The sequence below is a fragment of the Onychomys torridus genome, chromosome 17 (assembly GCF_903995425.1).
Source record: "Onychomys torridus chromosome 17, mOncTor1.1, whole genome shotgun sequence".
NCBI lineage: Eukaryota > Metazoa > Chordata > Mammalia > Rodentia > Cricetidae > Onychomys > Onychomys torridus.
Genome location: NC_050459.1, coordinates 7,585,850 through 7,604,095, shown reverse-complemented (window position 1 = coordinate 7,604,095; position 18,246 = coordinate 7,585,850). Strand labels below are relative to the sequence as shown.

Below are 18,246 nucleotides of genomic sequence, written 5' to 3'. Positions count from 1 at the left end.
TGTGGATCCTACTCTGATGGATGTTGATTCCTACACACGCCACGTTCAGCACACGAGAAAGGAGGGAGTGAGACATGAACACACAAGGATCCCAGGTAGAACGCTGTGATCAGAGATTCACTTATGTCTCTCGTGTTGACTTTTTTTTATTTCAACGCTGTTAATTCCAGAGAAAGAGAAGTAATAGAAAAAAATCATTTATAGGCTATTTTCTGGCTCACAGTTACGGGTGATTTATGAAGTGCTCCTGGAGTGATAAAATGAAGGTTATAAACCATTAATTTATTGTGCTAATAAGAGCTGAGGGTTCTAACACAGCCGCCTTGTCTTAAAACACATTAGGAAAAAGCAGGGCAGTTAAAACTTTCACAGTATTGCGGCTCCTCCTTTCCCTATCTTCTCCCCACTGCACTATTTTAGATTAATGAAATAATAAATCCTTCATCCGGCTGATTTTATTTAATGTTATGGTAAATGCTCATCTTGCTGTTCTTAGCACGGCATGGGTGGATCCCTTCAAATCACGGATTTCACAGAAGCAGAATGAAATGTGGGCAGTTCTGTAGCAGTCCCATTAAGACGGGATGTGTATTTCATTAGCATTCAGAGTTGGTGTAGATGAGTGCAGCTCTCAGCCCTCATCAGAGAATTCCCTTTGTCCGGTGGGGGGCGGTTAACATAGAAACTCACAGCCGGTCAAAGTTCAGAGAACCAGTGACCGTGGAGACTCTACTGTAAATGGGACGTCTAGATGACACCCTCCCTAGGACATAGAGGCCATCATAGAAGAAGAAAGGGAATATTGTAAGAGTCAGGTGTCAGGAAGACTGGAGCCAGAATGTCTTCTGAGCATGACAGGGCCACCCCGCTCACAGACTCAAAGCAGCTGAGGTTGCCAATACAAGACCCGCAGAAGATCAAGCCAGCCAGGGCACAAGAACCCACCGCAGCTGAAAGCTACTGGCAGGTGGTGGTTTACAAGGACCCACCCCAGCTGATAGCTATTGGCAGGTGGTGGCTCCTAGGGGAGGGGCAGTCTATTTTCTTTAAGGTTAGAACAAACTGGAATCAGTGAGCTATAAAAAGTAAAATAGAGGACCTGGAGTTTGGACGGGGTGAGGCTGTGGGAGCTGGGAGCCTCTGGGAGGAGTTAGGGGAGGAGGTGAAGGGAGTATGATCAAGTACATTATATACACACGTATGAAATTCTTAAAATATTAATACTATGTTAACATTTTAGATTTAAGGATTTGGTTTCTGTGAGTGGATTTTATTATTTCTCTGAGTCTCTCAATGTCAGTTTCTCCCTTTCTTTTACACGCGCACACACACACATACATGCACACATATAAACACACACATGAATGCACACACATACATGCACATCACACATGCACACACATACACATATGCACGCGCACACACATGCACACAATACACACACACACACACACACACACACACACACACACACACACACCAGTTTCCCATCTCAACACACAGGTGAGGTGAGGTGAGGCTGAGACTCCCATTACATTTCTTCCTTCTATTTGCATGATCTTGAGGAAGCTCCCAGGAGCACCCTGTGTCCACCATAACCTTCAGCTACCGCATGACACACTGTCTCTGAGGTTGGACACTCCAAAACCTGCTGCCTCTGGGGAAAACATCCCAGGACCTATTCCCAGGGCTGCGCTGGATGCTCCTGCCTTCCTTCTTTCCACCTAACCTGTCAGAAATCAGCACAAAACACCCCTTCTATGGGTCTGTCTGAGAGCCTTCTGAGAAGGAGCAAGGCCACCTGCAGACTGACCCCTCGTGGCTCCCAGTGCCGGCTCTGTGTGCCTGGCATCCTGGAACACTCCAACAGATCTGCTGCTCCATCCACCCTCCCTCCAGATGGCAGGGAAATGAATATAGTATTCCAGTAACCACACAGAAGAAAGCTCCCTGCAGCCAGTTGATGCATATGGAACGTGTGAAAAGCGGATTATAGCACTTATCTTTCCACTGAGAATTAGTTTCAGAGGTTTTTCACTTCACAGAAATGAAAGACCAAGTAAAATAAGAATATCCCAGAGGGGCCTAATGTCTGCTGATGGGGCATCTGTCCAGAGGTGCGCAGCTGGAGACAGGTCACATCATATTTTCCTTTCCCACAGTAACTCTGGATGACAAGTGGATGTGAGAGAAATAGTAACAACAATAATATTATAAACTGTAGATGGCTCCGTGACTCATTTAAACCACAACTTAATTAATCCACTTGGGTTTACCCCACACACAAAGGAAGTAATTCATGCACTCTTGGTTGATAGCCAGTGAGAGGAGGAAAGCAACATTATGGAGACAGTCATGAAGATTCTATCAGGCCATTTCTGGTAACTTCCACTCCTCTTAGCAAAGACACTAGTACTCCAATTCTGTCTTGCAAATAAGGGTGCATCTCTGAGCTCTGAGTAGTTTCACACACACACACACACACACACACACACACACACACACTTTAGGAGTAATTTATCATTTTATATGGATGTTTATGTCTGAGTGTATATATGCATGCATGTATGGTGCACCACACATGTGCAATGCCCATAGAAGCCAGAAGGGGGGTGTCAGAGGCCCTGGAGCTGGAATTAGAGGAAATTGTGTGATGCCGGAAGTGGGTGCTAGGAGCCAAACTTGAGTCTTCTGCAAGAGCAGCAATAGTGTATGTGTGTGCATATATGTATATAAAAACTCATATACACATATTTGACTTTATTATTTATTTTATGTTTATAGCATGTTGCCTGTCTGTGTGTCTGCTGCCCACAGGGATGAGAAGAAGGCATTGGATCCTCTGAAAATGGACCTAGAGATGGTTGTGAGCCACTGTGTGGGTGTGTGGAATTAAACAGGTCCTTTGGAAGAGCAGCAAGGACTCTTCACTGCTGAGCCATCTCTCAGCCCAACAGTTCTCTGTGGTTTTTAAACACGCTTTTCTGTGTTAAACATGAACAGGAAACCACCAACAAGAAGGTTCCCTCCCACTCTGTCCTGATTCTCTTCCCCTTTCTTTGAAATAAAGCCACATTATGTAAGGGCAGGGATTCTGCGTATTCAGAGGACAGCATCATGGGGGAGTTTGCCAGAACCTGCACTTACCAGTTCACACTGTGAAAAAAAAGCTAGAGTCCTTCTGGTGCAGCAAGGGGAGAAACGTGTGAACGAGACACAATGGGAAGTACAGGCTGGAAAACCAAACCCTCTGGAGGAACACTTTGTGACCTGCAGCTTTTACACAGATTCTCAAAATGATTTAGCCTTAATGTATAATAGTCTGTTCCTATACTTGGTATGGTCATTTTCATCAGAGACTGGATGGGTCAATATGTTCCTTATCAGCACAGACAGAGCAAAAGCCCACTTGCCTTTCCTCCAAGACAGCTTCCTGAATCACGTTGACCAGTTTTCAGTGTGATCCAATTTGACAATTCATAATTCTTGTGTGTCTATGTAAAAAGTACCCGGAATGTATTGCTGATGGTTTCCTATTCACAGAAACGTGATTCTCGATCCAGCTGCAAAGCTTGGGTGACAGCAGGGTGGTACTGCAGGGGTAGTGGTCTGGGCAAGGAGGACTCCTTCAGAGCCAGCCTGCAATGGGCAGTGGTACTAGGTTTTCCCTCATTGGCTCAGTGAATTATAAGCACAGAAAAGACACCAGCTGCAAAGGGCAGACTGCTCACTGATACAGGAATATTGGAAGTGCCCGAGATCAAAGCTCCGTAATTAAGCACAATCTGTCCCTTTCGAGTTCTGAACCCTGAACAAAACAACTCCAGACAGCTATCATGAAAGGCGGAGATCAAGCTAAATGCTGAAGCAGGAACAAGGCTGAGACAGAATCCAGGTTGGCCTCAGCAGAGCTGCCTTCCAACGAGGCAAACTGGACCCACTGTCTCAGCCAGTCTGCTGATCTGGAGTCCAGCTCTCTGGGGGCTCAGCGCCCTCACATCTGCACTGTGGCTACTTTTCTCTTTTTCCACGGAGCTGTTATTAGGCTCAAAGTCAATCAAGTGGGGGAAAGTGCTGAGTAGGTGCCTCCCCACATGCACATGAAAGCAGTGGCTATTGACCCCCAATTCCTCACATACTGACCCTAACCCAGTGACACTCCAGGAACAAACCATGTGTCTGTCCCTTCCTACCTCTCTGTACGACCTCCCCCATCCTTCCTCACTCTAACATCCTCTACTTCCTTCATTGTCATCTCAACAAACAAACCGAACAGCTCCCAAAACTGGGTGCCTCCAATTAGGAGGTGGCTCTGGTGCTCATGAGCTTCTGTAGCAAGCAAGAGGTGGGAGCCTGATGGCTGGAGTCCCACTCTGAGGATGCAAGACTGACCTTGCCAGGTCAAGTTAAGGTTAACTGACCCAAGTTAAGGAGGACTGACAAAACCCACAAGATCCTCAAGACTCATCCAACTGACGATACAAGAATAAAGTTTTAGGGGCTGGAGGGATGGCTCTGTGGTTAAGGGCACTGCGGACTCTTGCCTGGGACGTAAACGTTTGTTTCCCATCATCCACATCAGGTGACTGAAAACGGCCAATAGCCCTAGTCCTAGGGGCTGACACTTCTCCTGGCCTGTGCAGGCACCCAGAAAGAAGTGGCATATGTTCTTAGACACACATTGAGAAGTGATCTTTCAGTAAAGAGAGGTGATCTCCGAGCTAACACCTTCCACATAAGTCTCTTCTGCCTGCGAGTGTTCCTTTTAAAGATGTGGGAAACAACCACTGATTTAACGTTAACCAGTCAGGGGCCAATGCTGAGTGTCAACTGCTTAATAAAACACACTGTGCTGCGGCAGTGTGGGAACTGTGCTCCAGGTGCCTGAAGCGGCCATTGCTGTCTCTGGCACTTGCATCAAGCAGACCCTTGAGGTTCTGAACTGATTCACAACCCAGAATAGAATCAAAGGCAGACCTTTTTGTCACAGCACATTTCAAACAAACACTTTGCTTTTGAAACAGAGGACTCTGAATCTCCATATCGGAACACTTGAGTTCTTAACACAAATTGTTTTCTGTTTAACTTAAAAGTGAAATACGAGAATAAGCATTTGTGGTGGTATTGTATTCCTCACAATATTGTGCACCCTAATAAATTTATCTGGGGTCAGAGAATAGACAGCCACTAGAACAGAGCCAGAAATGGTGGCTAGAAAATGGGTCAGAGCAAGCCATAGAAGAAGCTGGGCAGTGGTGGTGCACGCCTTTAATCCCAGCACTTGGGAGGCAGAGCTAGGCGGATCTCTGTGAGTTCAAGGATACAGCCAGCATGGAGATACACGCCTTTAATCCCAGAAAGCGAGCCTTTAATCCCAGGGAGTGGGGGCAGAAAGGGAAAGATATATAAGGCATGAAGACCAGAGCTAGTTAAGCATTTGGCTGGTTAAGCTTTTAGGCTTTGGAGCAGCACAGTTCAGCTGAGATCGATTTGGATGAGGACTCAGAAGCTTGCAGTCTGAGGAAAGAAGACCAGCTGAGGAACTGGCGAGGTGAGGAAGCTGTGGCTTGTTCTGCTTCTCTGATCTTGCAGCGTTCACCCCAATACCTGGCCTCGGGTTTGATTTTATTAATAAGAACATTTTAAGAGTCGTGCTACAAGCATTGTTTCTGTGAAGACAAAGATTCATCTTACAGCATGAAAGATCTAAATGATCCAACCTTGACAAAGTCGAAGAAAACCGGTCTTCTCTCACTGAGAACCCCGAACCCGTGAGCAGACACACTTGGGGAAAATCACCCCTCCCTTGTCCCTCCCCTTTGAATTTTTCAGCTTCCTTGTGTGGGGAGAACAGATCAGGAGGGCCTGGTGAGTGGCTCACCAGTTAAGAATGGTGGCCGCTCTCACAGAGGATCCGGGTTTGGGCTCCAACACCCACAGGGTGGCTCCCAACTCTGTAATTCTGTTCTCAGGAGATCCAGTGTCTGAATCCGGCGTCTGCTGGTATCAGACGTGCACGTGGTGCACATACATGCAGGTACTCACAAATACACATACAACAAAAACAAATAAGTCTCTTTTAAGTGAGGAGAAAATAGACTTGTGTAATGAAATGAAAACTCTTCTCTATTAAAATACATTTGATTGTGTTTTAAGGTACCAGTGTATGTTTCAATGTAACACCATCCTCAGCTACTGTCTCAAGTATCCTATCCAGGACACAGAGCTGGAAAGACTGATGCCTGCCTGTGCACATCTATGCTCATCCCAGCCTTGTCCTGTGATGGATACCATCCTATACATTGGGATTCCTGCCTGATGCTCATTTCCCGACTGGGAGAAGTATTTTAGATTCTCATGGTGTCTCAACACACACACACACACACACACACACACACACACACACACACACACACCAGTGAGTGTTCTTTAGAGGAAAATTACACACCCTGAAACCTTTTACATCACGATATTCTTAAACCACTACTCTACAATTACCTATTTAAAAATCCCAGCAATCATGAAGCGGAAATGACCTCAACTCCCTCCGATCTCACTAAACCATATTCTCTGTGGAGCCCACGTCGATGTCTTAGGCTCCAGGACCGGGAGTTGACATCACTCTTGGTTAGTAATTCCTTCCTTTTAAAATCCAATCTCAGCACTGATGTGCAACCATGACAACCCAGTGTGAGTAAGCGTCCTCCCTCAGACTGTGACTTAAAGTCCAACTTCCATCAAGATGAAATAAGAAGGAAAGGAAGGAAGAAGACAAAGGAAGAGCCTGGGTGGTGCAGAGGGTGAAATCATGACTTCCTGGTGCCCGAGCCCTTTGTTCTGGGTCATAGGTAAGTGTACCTCTGTCAGGCCCCTTTTGCTGATGTTCCATGAAGGTTGTGCCGTTCTCAGACACATTCCGATATGTGGAGCCATCTGCTCCTTCCACGTTTGAACCAGTGTTACCGTGTTTCACCCTGATCAATGATCATGCACTTCTATGCAGAGATAAATGATCCACTTTTAAACCCGAAGGCTGTGGTCATTTTCCAATAACGTATGCCTCACCAAAGTCCCCCTCACCATCCTCTGTGCCACCTGTGCCCCCAGGGAGTTCGAAGTGCCCAGGACTTCATTTTCCTCCATTCACCCCTTCTTCCTAAAGGTAACCAAGGATGCTCCTGTTACCATTTAAGGTCCGTTCCGTTTCTAGTGGAGACACCCTGGGATAGCTTGCCTTATGTTATTGTGTCCCTGTCCCAGCTTTGTGATAGCTGCCATGGGCTCCTGAGCTCCAGTTCATGTGCAACACAGACAACAGTGAGACACTCTGAGACTCAAAGCTCATCCACACGGGAATGCCCAGAGAGCGCGACACCTTCACTGTGTGGCAGGTGAGAAACACAGCACAGAGAAATCGGAGAAAGGGTCCACAAAAGCTTCTCCAGCCTTGCAAGCCCAGGTCTAAGTCAAAGATCCTGGTTTTCTCGACATTATTTCCTTACTCTCTGGGTTTTCTCAATTCTGCTCCATAAGGGGAGTTTGGTTCTGGAGTATGTCTCCTAAATGTTCAAATGTGGAAGGCTAGGTTTCTAGCCTGTGGCTATGAAGAGGTGGTGGTCCATTGAAAGCTGAACCCTAGGTCATTGGGGGTCTGCCTTGGAAGTAGATGACACTGGGACCTCGGGTCTCCCTCTCTTTTCTTCCTCTCCTGCCTCTTCCTCCTGAATGTCTTTAGGTGAACAGCTCTTCTCTCCCCTCCCTTTCTTCCCGTCTCCTTCCTCCATGCCATGATCTGAACATCTCTGTTCATGTATGTACACTGTGGTGTGATGTTCAGTCTGCCAGGAGCCCAAACACAACAGCACCAATGGACCGTGAGCTGGAGCTGTGAGCTCAAGGAAACCTTTCCTCTTTATCCTTTGTCTACCTCGGGTATGCTGTCACAGAGCGGAGCCCGTGACTAATATGGCTACAAAGTGTCCGTGAACAGGTAGGAGTCCAGCAAAGTGACCTGAGCTCAGTCACTTCTCTGTGTGGCTGGAAGAGCGAGTTGCCTCTCACATGGCCTCTGTGGTACTAAAACCCATAAATCATACAGAGTGACACGTTTCCAGCCAACACACTGAGTGCTGGGCCTTGCCAAACATACCAAGGGAATTTGTTTTTGCCAGGAAGGCTGGTGGCTACTGCCATGACTCACGCCTTTAAAACCCTCGCCTTCTGTTTTTGTAGTCTGTAGGCCACCAACCTGCCAGCCTTGTAATTTACACCTCTGGAGAACAAGCCGACACCTCTCCTCAGCAGGCTGACCCTTCTTCTCGCCCAGAAGAACAGAAGCCAGTGCCTCGTATCTGTCAGGGAACAAGCACAAGAAAAATGACTATTAACAGATGGTCAGACTCACCAGGGCTGACTGATCACACCATGTCTGTGATTCTCTTATTTTATCTGGAAACCCCCAAATATCTTATCCACAAGGCACATGCCAGCCAAGGGTGAACAACCTATGTCTTCTACAGAGAAAACTATCCTTAAAATGAGTCAGCTATATTGTCTCTCAGTTTATAAGTGGCACCGGCACATGATGCCACAAACCCTTTATTCATACAAAATTGGAAGAGGGTAAAAACTAATCTATTGGTTGCCATTTAAATATTTGGCTTGGCCCTGTGAAAAGAAACCACCCTTTAAGAAATCCAAGCATCTTTGAAACTACCACTTGAGGATAAATTTAGTTTGCAGTAAAGAAATATTAAAACAGTGGCGATTCTTACTTCAAGGGAGAGAAACCAGCCGCCTCACCATACACGAGGTATCGAGCATTTTAAATCCCCACTGGACATTCCTATTTTTAGAAATTATCTCTGGATATTTGAGCTCCACTCCCTACTTCAGACTCACAGCAATGGTGTGGTTTCCTACAGATTTTCCGAACACTTCAAAATTATATTGGCCATTGAAACTTATCTAAACACTTTGTACTTACTCGATTTAATTGGACACATTAGTAAAATGTCACCGAAGGAAGGGGGGGGATGGTGTGGAGTAACAGAAGAAATGCCCAGGGAGCCCTACACCTGCATCACACTGCACTCAGCCTTCACGAGTCTTACGCTGAATGGCTCAGCAAGGTCATGGGAGTTCAATACAGACATTCAAATCATATATGTTTAGTTAATTTTCGTACAATACTTCAGTGTTCCATCTAAAACATGCTGCAGAAAAATTGACATCTGCTACAATAAGCTTTTCACCCCCTTAGCCCACTCCGTTTCATGGTGGCATGACCCAGCCCACACCTCCATGTTGGATGTGTAGCCTGGATTACTTGAGAAGGAAGTTCTGCAGCGCACCTGGTGTACAGCCCCAGCAAAGAGCTGTAGAGAAGTGGTGATCCATGGGTGGCTGAGATGGAGGGAAACCAGGGTCACCTGACTTCAGGGCCAGCCTCTCCCCTGACATTGCTAAAGTGCAGCTGAGACCTAGAAGCCAGATCCAGACAATCCCAGAGCAGCAGAGAGAGACCATGGGCCACAGAAGCTCAATAGCAACTGTCATGAGAGGAGCATGTGGGTGGGAGAAGGGTCCTTGGTCTGCTGACCTATGGGTGATTGGGGCCCTTTTGCCAGCAAAGCAGAATCTGTATTAAATGTCGATCAATTGATGCCCCAGGAAAGTCCAGGTAGACACAGTGAAATGAGATAACTCAAAGTATCTTTTTAGTCCCACTGATAATCCCCTCGTTCCATTTTGGAACTTGGTTCATTGTAACCAAGAATATAATTGACATAATTCAAGTGTCTGAACTTGGTGTTAACAAGTCAAAATGAACACTCTTGCACTTGCTGCTCTTATCTCTTTCAATTGTTCTTCTGACACTCAAAATGAAATAATCCTGACATTTCAGCAGAAAAGACAAAGACGTCATCTGAGACAGTGAGGTGAGGATTGCTCTCCTCTTGTGATTTAAAAAGTTGTACATTGTGCAGCTTGGGTGTCTCTTATGATGGTGTCTCTTGAATAGAAGGCATGGTCACGTGTTTCCAATGAGTCAGACATATCTTCCTGAGGCAGTCAGGGTACCTACAGCTGTCATTGGTCCAGAGCACAGGTACCATCAGACAGAAACAGCATCCATACCTCTGCACTGTGGTTCCCAGGCAGGTCACCTCCATCTCCTGTAGGCCCTATGTGCAAGCTCCCATGTGCTCTCTGGAAGTCAACTGGCTATAAATAAGAGACAACTTCCTCGCTAGCCTGCTCTTCTCATCTCCCTGGTCTGGGACTGGGGGGGGGGGGCGGCTATGGTGACTTTACTTTATATTTAGAATTGTGGTACCAAGTCCCCTCATTCAGGCTCAATTAATCTATGAACAATTATAAAAAGGAAGAAGAGGGTGGACATCTACAGCCCTCTACCAGGAACATGGAGGAGGCCAAAGAGGTTGTCAGAAAGTACCCGGCGAACCAGGCTCACTGAGAGGAATTTAAAAGGAGGACACAGCAGGTAAGGATAGAGTGGCCTACAGGTAACCAGTAGGACTTGGTTTTGATGGAGTCTGTGAGCAAGGGACATGCAAAAGGAGCCACCACATCTGGCCCTGCACGCATCAGCAGGCTGTGACGGAGCGGAATTTGAGCAGAGATGAGGCCAAGAAACTGGCATATGGTGGCGACCTGGGTGGAGATGGGGGAGACTGGGAAGTCCAGTCAGTTCAGTGGATGAGACTCACAGGAAAATAACATTGGCGAGACCGTGTAACTGAGCATGGAAGGGGAGTTCCAGGCAGGGTGTAGCCAGAGACACGGACAGTTGTCTGTGAATGTTCAGAAACTCCCTGTTGCCAGGTGGTTATCTGTGGCTGGTTCCTCCACTGTCATAACCTTCTGAAGATGGAGCAGGGCAGGAATGGCCATTTTGTAAACTGAGTCACTTCTGCTACAGTATTCAGTATATACTGCTCGGTATTCAGTGCCTCCACGAGTCTCACATCTGAAGATGTGCTGGAGGCCCCATGCATCCCTTTTTTCATGTACAGTGTGTCTCTCTGCCCTCTCGGCCCTCTGTCTGCCCTACCTTCTTTCCTTTTGGATGTGCACTTCTTACTCTGCCCATCTATAGTAAGGGTGGGTTTCATGGCTCCCGAGAACATCTCTCACAGGGGAACTTTGAGCCATCTCCACGTCCAGGAACCCAGCACAAATCTCTCTTCAGCTCTCAGCACCATGAGTGTGATGGAATAAAACCAACAGAAACCCAATGCCATCCAGAGTCCCAGGTGAAAAAGCCACACCACAGTGGGCTCACTGTGAGGTCTCTGTATTTTAAGAAGTTGAAGCAAAGGACACAGAGAAAAGCCAATTCCAGTAGGTCCTAGGAAGGGCCCCAGGAAGGGAGGACACAGGCAAGTACTTCTTCCATGCAGGTCAATGCTCCTTTTAGTTTAAAGGACAACTCTGAAATCCTCTTTCATAGAGTTGGGGATTTGTGTTTTCCCTGGGATTAATGTAGAGGTTTTAAAATAACAACTTTCAAAGGCAGTGAGGAGGTAGCAGAATTGTTTTCTTAGGAAAATACAAGCTAAGTAAATTAAGCTATCTTTTCTCACCCCCAAGAGTTCCTGTGAACTTGTTTCTGTTTGTTGAATATTGACTTTTCCTTTTACTCTCAAAGAAAGCTCTGTTGTAAAAGTGAAAGTTCCAATTTTTTTTTGGCTCCTGAAACCCCTTAAAATTTTAATTATCTCAATAAATATTTATTGAGCATCTATTATGAGCAAGCTATCCTGCCAGGAAATGTCTAGATCAGCAGTGTGGTGGGGTAGTGATCTGCTTTCTCTGTCTGTACTCAACTGTAAAGCATGGCTTTCCTGGATGAAGATTGTGTTTCAGAAAAGAAGTGGTTTTTTTACTTTATTTTTTTTTTATTTCAAGAGCTTATTAAATGCATCTCTTTATGGTCATTATAAACCAGGAAATGTTTGGAAAACACTAGTTCCTTCTTCACCCCCAGCCCCTGAGGATCAGACATGATAAAGGAGACTGTCCTTAGAACTTACTGGAAGACTGGCAGGCAGGCACCACAGGGGAGGGAGAAGAAAACGTGTACCTTAGCTGTTCGTCCACTTGACACAAGTTAGGGTCACCTGAGAAAAGTGTACCTCAACTGGTTCCCTGGAGGCAAGTGAGTGGAACATTTTTCCAATTAGTGGTTGATATGGGAGGGATCAGCCTGCTGTGGGTTGTGCTATCCCTGGTAGATGGTCCTGAGGTTTCTTGAGCAGTGATCTTCCATGGCCTCTGCATCAGTTCCTGCTTCCGGCTTCCCACCCTACCTCTGATGGTAGATGACAGATAGGTCAACTGAAATAAACCCCTTCCTCCCCAATCTGCATTTTGTCTCAGCACTCATCACAGCCACAGAGCATAACGGATGCCCCAGGGAAAAGAAAGCAAGGTGGAGTCTGGACCATGGTGTGCAGTGCTGAACACTGCAGCCATTAAAACATGTCACTGTGGAGAACAGGCTGTGGGGAGCGGAGGGTTAAGGGCAAGCTGGGGAAGGTGGAGGATGGAGCTCTAAATGCCCTGATACAAAGAAAGCACAAAAGCCTGTGGACTACACAGAGCTGAAAGTTTGGGGCATTCTATTTTGCAAAGGCAAGGAAAATTAACACAGCTTATAGATACCTGACATTCCTGGAAACCCTCATTGTCTACATTCCACACATTTTTCTATATCTGCCTTTTAGAAGTGCTAGAGTCCATTCCATGGAGGACTTCCCCAAGGTCACAGCATGGCCACTTCACACACCCTAGGTGTCCCAACATGGCTGTCTGGTTCTGGTTGAAGAAGGCTGCGTTTGGCTCCCTCTGCAGACTCCCCCGGATGTTGGCTTTGCTCTGTGTTCTTGCGAACGGTAAACACTGCACAGGTGTGAGGGAGATTTTCTAGCTTCTTTCCAGCAGTCTCAGGGCTGAACACAGCTGCCTAGCAACAGACTTGCCAGGAACCATGAAAACATGGAAGAGGAGGATGGGAAGGAGCCTAAGTGGGCTTGACTATCACTGCCTGGGGAGTGGGGGTCAAATCGAGAGTCGAGGTGGGCATCTGTTGTTTTTGTGCAAGGCCAAGGATGTGAAAACACAGATCAGGCTGTGGAAGTGTCTCTCACATGGAATGTGCTTGGTCAACCTCTCCCTCCCTTCACTTCTGAGCAGTGACCCCTCCGCCTGCCAGGTTCAGCCTGGTTTGCTCACTGCATCCTGACACCCACACAGGGCTTTCTGCATCCAGATGAATCAGTTCTCTTGTGTCCTCCTTTTTACCCTGTGCTTCCTGTGGCCTCATTTTGTAGCTAGTGGCAGAAGTTCTGAGTCTCCTCTCATCCTGGGGCCCTACACGCCTTCTCATATTTACAGGAAGGTCAGCAGAGATAAAGTTCACACTGCCTGAGAGACTCCTGGAGTGCCTGGCTGTGAGTTCATGTTTACCTTGATTGGGATCTATCTGAATCCTACCCAAGCTGGCCCTGTAGAGTGCAGGGCTCTATCAGGAAGAGGAAGGAAATCTGTCAGGAAGTGACAATCCCTCTCCTTCCACCTTAGAAGCTAATGGCATCCTCGGGTAGAAGCAAGGACACATTGTTTTCTTCCTGTGGATGTCTTTCCCATGTACTTTCTGGCTCGTGAGCATCTGACAGTGGGGTTCAAGCAGAAGCCATGGAATGTGTGAACGGGCTCCCCAGACACAGGCCCTGCCTGTAGGTGCTTTGGAATAAGATGTTCCTGGGGAAATGGTCATTTGTGTCGAGGAGCAAGTGAGAGAAGAGCTAGCTTCTGATACTGTCCCCAGCCACCCTGTGTGTGGCGTGGCCTGGGAGACTGGCACAGGTAGGAGCTTCTCCGCCCTCTACAATATTCCCTGGACTTGCCAAGGAGCAGGGAGGAAGAGAAGGCTGGATTGAGGAAGATTGACAGGGTGGCTATAAAGTCCAGGAAGACTCTCAGGTGATTGGAAATCATCTCGGATTCTCCCACGGGTCTTCACAATCCGAGGATACATTTAGGAAGGCAACGTAACATCAAGAGCCAGGTTTCATCAGAACCACTAACTGAATGAGTGGTGGGATCCTTCACTAAATATAGATCCTGCTTAGCTGGGAGGTAGGCAGAAGGAAGATCTTACACCTTTCAGCTTTGTTCTTGGAAGGATAAAGACAACTGATGTAAGGGATAATGTATAAATGAGGACTACTAACGTGGCAGAGAAGGGCAAGGGCACACTCCATACCTCCACGCGTTTCCCTCAAAGTCCAAGCAAGAGATCAAAGCCATTGACTTTCCTCACCCTGCTGTGGCAGGGACTGTTCTTACCACTAAGTGTCCACCTGGTCACATAGGTTAGGCATTTATCTGTTAAGAACAAAGCACAACATCTGGGAAGAGGTTTGGCTCCACTCACACCCAGCTGTCAGAAGCCCAGGGGGTTGGAAGACACTGTGGAATTGCAGAAGGCTTGCACTGGGCCAGAATGTTCTGCACCTCCCTTCAGTGTGTGTACCACAGGGAGTGTCACGTTCTCTTCTATGGGCACCTTTGCCCAGGTACTGTCAGGTAGTATGCACACAAGTGTGGCATGAGAAGATGATGTGTATGACTGGCCACGGGCTACACACAGCCACATTCATTCTGGTCATTATGCCCACTGAATGTTGTTCTGAACCCCATGGTAGGGCAAGATGCTTGGACACACAACTTTAACTCTACCCCATGTTTTCATGGACATCATGGAATCAAACCCAGGGTCTCTCACACTGCATACATGGGAGCTGAATAGTGAAGAATAATGCTGTTATATTTCAGAAGCTGGGATAGGAAATGCCCTTATGCACACAGTGAACAGCTTTGGACCATCTGCCATAGTTTCCATGACGACGTTCTTAAGCTCTGAGTTGATGCTGGTATCACTCCTTTGTCTTGGTTGTGTGATACAACAACATTTGATGCATTCTGGAAATGAATGAAGGACAGGCTAGATGCCTCAGAGGGTAAAGCCACTTGAGGCCAAGCCTGAAGACCTGAGTTCAATCCTCTGGACTCACATAGAGGAAGGGGAGAACCAATTCCTACAAGTCCACTGATAAAGAAAACTAAAATATAAAAAATAAATAAATAGAAATAAAGAAGGAAGGAAATGACGAAATGGCACTAGAGGAGGTGTGTCACTAAGGTCATTTCTGGAGCAGCCTTGCAACAGGAAAGGTTTCTTTCAGCCAGGTTAGCCCCTGCGACTGAGGTAGCCCCAGAGTACTTATGCCCCACCCACCCCTCTGGCCTTCTTGCATAGGGAGTGTCTAAAGCATGCCTCTCTCTGGATGCCAATTACAGGATGGAGCTGGAATCATGGTCTTTGCAGAAGTCGATCCTGCTACCTTGGAGACAGCCGTGCTTTGCAGAGGACACTGAGCACAGCCAGCTCTGTGCACTCAATTTGATGGCTTTATTTCTTCATCCTCTGTGCATTTTGTGATTTTCTGCCTGAGCCATAGCGTGTATGTATCAGGTACAGGAACAGCCTGTCTAGTTGAGCTGAAAAGAACAGATGTTCTCTTGTTTAAGCCCAAATGAGGAACCTCTTGAAGCTGTGCAGTTTAGATGCAATTACCCCATTCCTAAGGCAATTTGCTCCTTAATCTAATATTCACCAGGGCCACTCTGACCTGTTTCTGGGCAGGAACAGGAAGCTCACACAGGTACATTGACTTACCAGGGTGTTTGTTATTCTGTTGTTTTTTTCCCCCTACAGAGGAGACAGTTTGTAAAGTTCTGTGGCCACTGCAGAAATTTAAAGAAATGTATGGCTAGTGCTCTCATGCTCAGTTAGGAGGCCATTAAGAGGCTCAGGATGGAATGACAGTTTTCTACAGAGCAAGGCTTGCGTGGAGATCAGATTGTTCTATTTCAAGAGGAACAGACCTTCTTCACTTGGACAACCACACTGTGTGTCAGGGCTGAATTAAGACTGGGGCTTCTGCTAGTGAACTTGACTGGGCTCCTTATGGAAAGTATTGATTTTAAAAAGCATGCAGCAAGCTGGGCGGCAGTGGTGCACATCTTTAGCCCCAGCACTCGTGAGGCAGAAGTAGGTGGATCTTTGTGAGTTTGAGGCCAGCCTGGTCTATAGGGCAAGATCCAGGACAGGAGGACAGGCACTAAAAAAATATATCAGCATTTATCCATGAGGCATTAAGTACTAGGGAAACTGAATCTTGATATCCTAAAAGACAATTCTCATTAAAGACAATATAATAACAATATTAATGTAAACTGTAGGACTATTCAACTACCAATTGATTACTTTTGTCTCAATCAGCAATAGTGAGAGATTTTTTCAGCTATATTAAGAATTTGAACCCAGGATGCTTATGCTTGGAGAGAAAACTGCGTAATGAATTGTCATATAACATTTGGTAATTTATTTTTATGGTTTGTAAATACTGGCCAGAAAGAAAGGTCTAAGGGACAAAAGCTGAGTGACATTTTAAATACCTTAGGAATGTAGCGATATCATTATTCATAGATAGGCTCAAGTATCCGGAGGGAAGGTTTTGTGTATATGTGTGTTTGTGAGGGTGCAGCTCTTACATGCAGACATGTACAGCACATGTACACATGTGAATAAAGACCAGAGGACAACCAAAGAGTCATCTACTTGCTTTTCATCTGTGACAGGGTCTTTCACTGGCCCAACTCTACAAATAGATTCACCTGCCTGACCAGCAAGCCCCAGGCCCTCCTGTTTGTACCTCCCCAGTGCTGGGATTGCTATCATGCCCAGCTCAGTTCTGGGGAGGGAACTCAGGTCCCTATGCTTGGAAGACAAGTACCTTATACTGGTTGAGCTATCTTCCCAGCCCTAAATGGAAGTCTTAATAAAAAAAAAATGCTAAAAATTGACACTACCTATGGCATGGGAGGAATTAATATATAAAAGGTCTTTGGATGCTCATTAACATATCTCACCTCTTAGTCAAGTGTAAAAGCTTCTCCCAGTTTCTGCTGTTCTTGCATTATTTCTTCCAATGATTACTCCTCAAGAGTACTACTTGTTGGGGTTACAAACAACAGTGGACAAAAGCTAGCTACTCAGGAGCCCTTACAGCTGAAAGCAGGGGCTCCAGTAGGCCCTCTGGTCGTTAACAAGTCCTGGGAAGGTGTGAGTTCAAGTGCATTTGACTAGGTCCTTCCATAGTTCTTTTGCAGAGAACTTGAGATGTGGAATACCACAAGTAAGCCCTGTCCACAGCAATGCAGGTGACATCCTCCCTGGGCAGGGCCAATACATTCTCTCACCAGCAAATAAAAACCTTTATAAGTTACAGTTTCATTTGAACTAGCCTAGACTTCTTGTGCATTTCCTCATTACAGAAATGGTGAGATGTACTCCTAATCCATTCCTGTGTCAATCATGAGTCTGTCCAGTTAAAATCCCACCCTAGCAGAATAGCCTGTGGTCATAGGGACCCAACAAGGGACAGGATGGTCAGATAGCATTCAGGTTGTCCTGTCAGAACAGCCTCCAACTTCTGCAGGCAACCTTCTCTGTTTTGTGCACACAACCTTTCATCAAAACACCCCAGGTCTACAGAGCAAAGAGCTTTCTTAAGTCAAAGTAGTTACAGCATTTCTGGGTCTCCCATCACACTATTCTGCTTCCAGAAAACCTGATGTTTCTGTTACCTATGTCTTCTTGTGGATTACCTTCCCATTCTGAATTTTCCCCTCTTCTCTACCTCATAAATTCTTTACTCTTATAGGTACCATCCTCCTTTTTTTCCTACTAGAGGTACACGTTCATGTTAGCCAGGTTTCTTAACCCTGAGACAAGATACTTGGCCAGAACAACTTACAGGACAAAGACACAGTTTTATGCAGGGCTTCAGAGGTTCAGTTTATGGTTGCTTGGCCCCATAGGCTTGGGCAGAATATCATGGCAGCAGAGGTGTGTGGTAGAGAAGGTTCTTCACACAGGGACAGCCAAGAAACAGTGAGAAGGGATCCAGAAAGGGGTCAGGGCAAGATAAAGCCCACAAGGACATTCTCCAGTGACCTACTTCCTCTAGCTAAGTCCCGCCTCCTCACATGTCCAGATCATGTCCGAATTTTGTCACTAGCTGGGGACCAAGTATTCAACAGATGAGCCTTTAGGGGACAGTCCGTATCCCAGCTGGGTCAGTGCGCTTC

At 46.4% G+C, this 18,246-nt stretch overlaps 1 protein-coding gene across 4 annotated transcripts in view; it reads right to left on the bottom strand.

Annotated features, from left to right (window-relative positions):
• Nucleotides 1-18,246, bottom strand: part of Myo16 (myosin XVI) — a 473,339-nt gene that overhangs the window by 88,595 nt on the left and 366,498 nt on the right. For all 4 annotated transcript variants that reach the window (XM_036166675.1, XM_036166674.1, XM_036166671.1 and 1 more), the window contains one exon: nucleotides 8,249-8,351. In XM_036166675.1, the coding sequence (XP_036022568.1) occupies nucleotides 8,249-8,351 (103 nt within the window). The remainder of the gene's footprint in view (nucleotides 1-8,248; nucleotides 8,352-18,246) is intronic.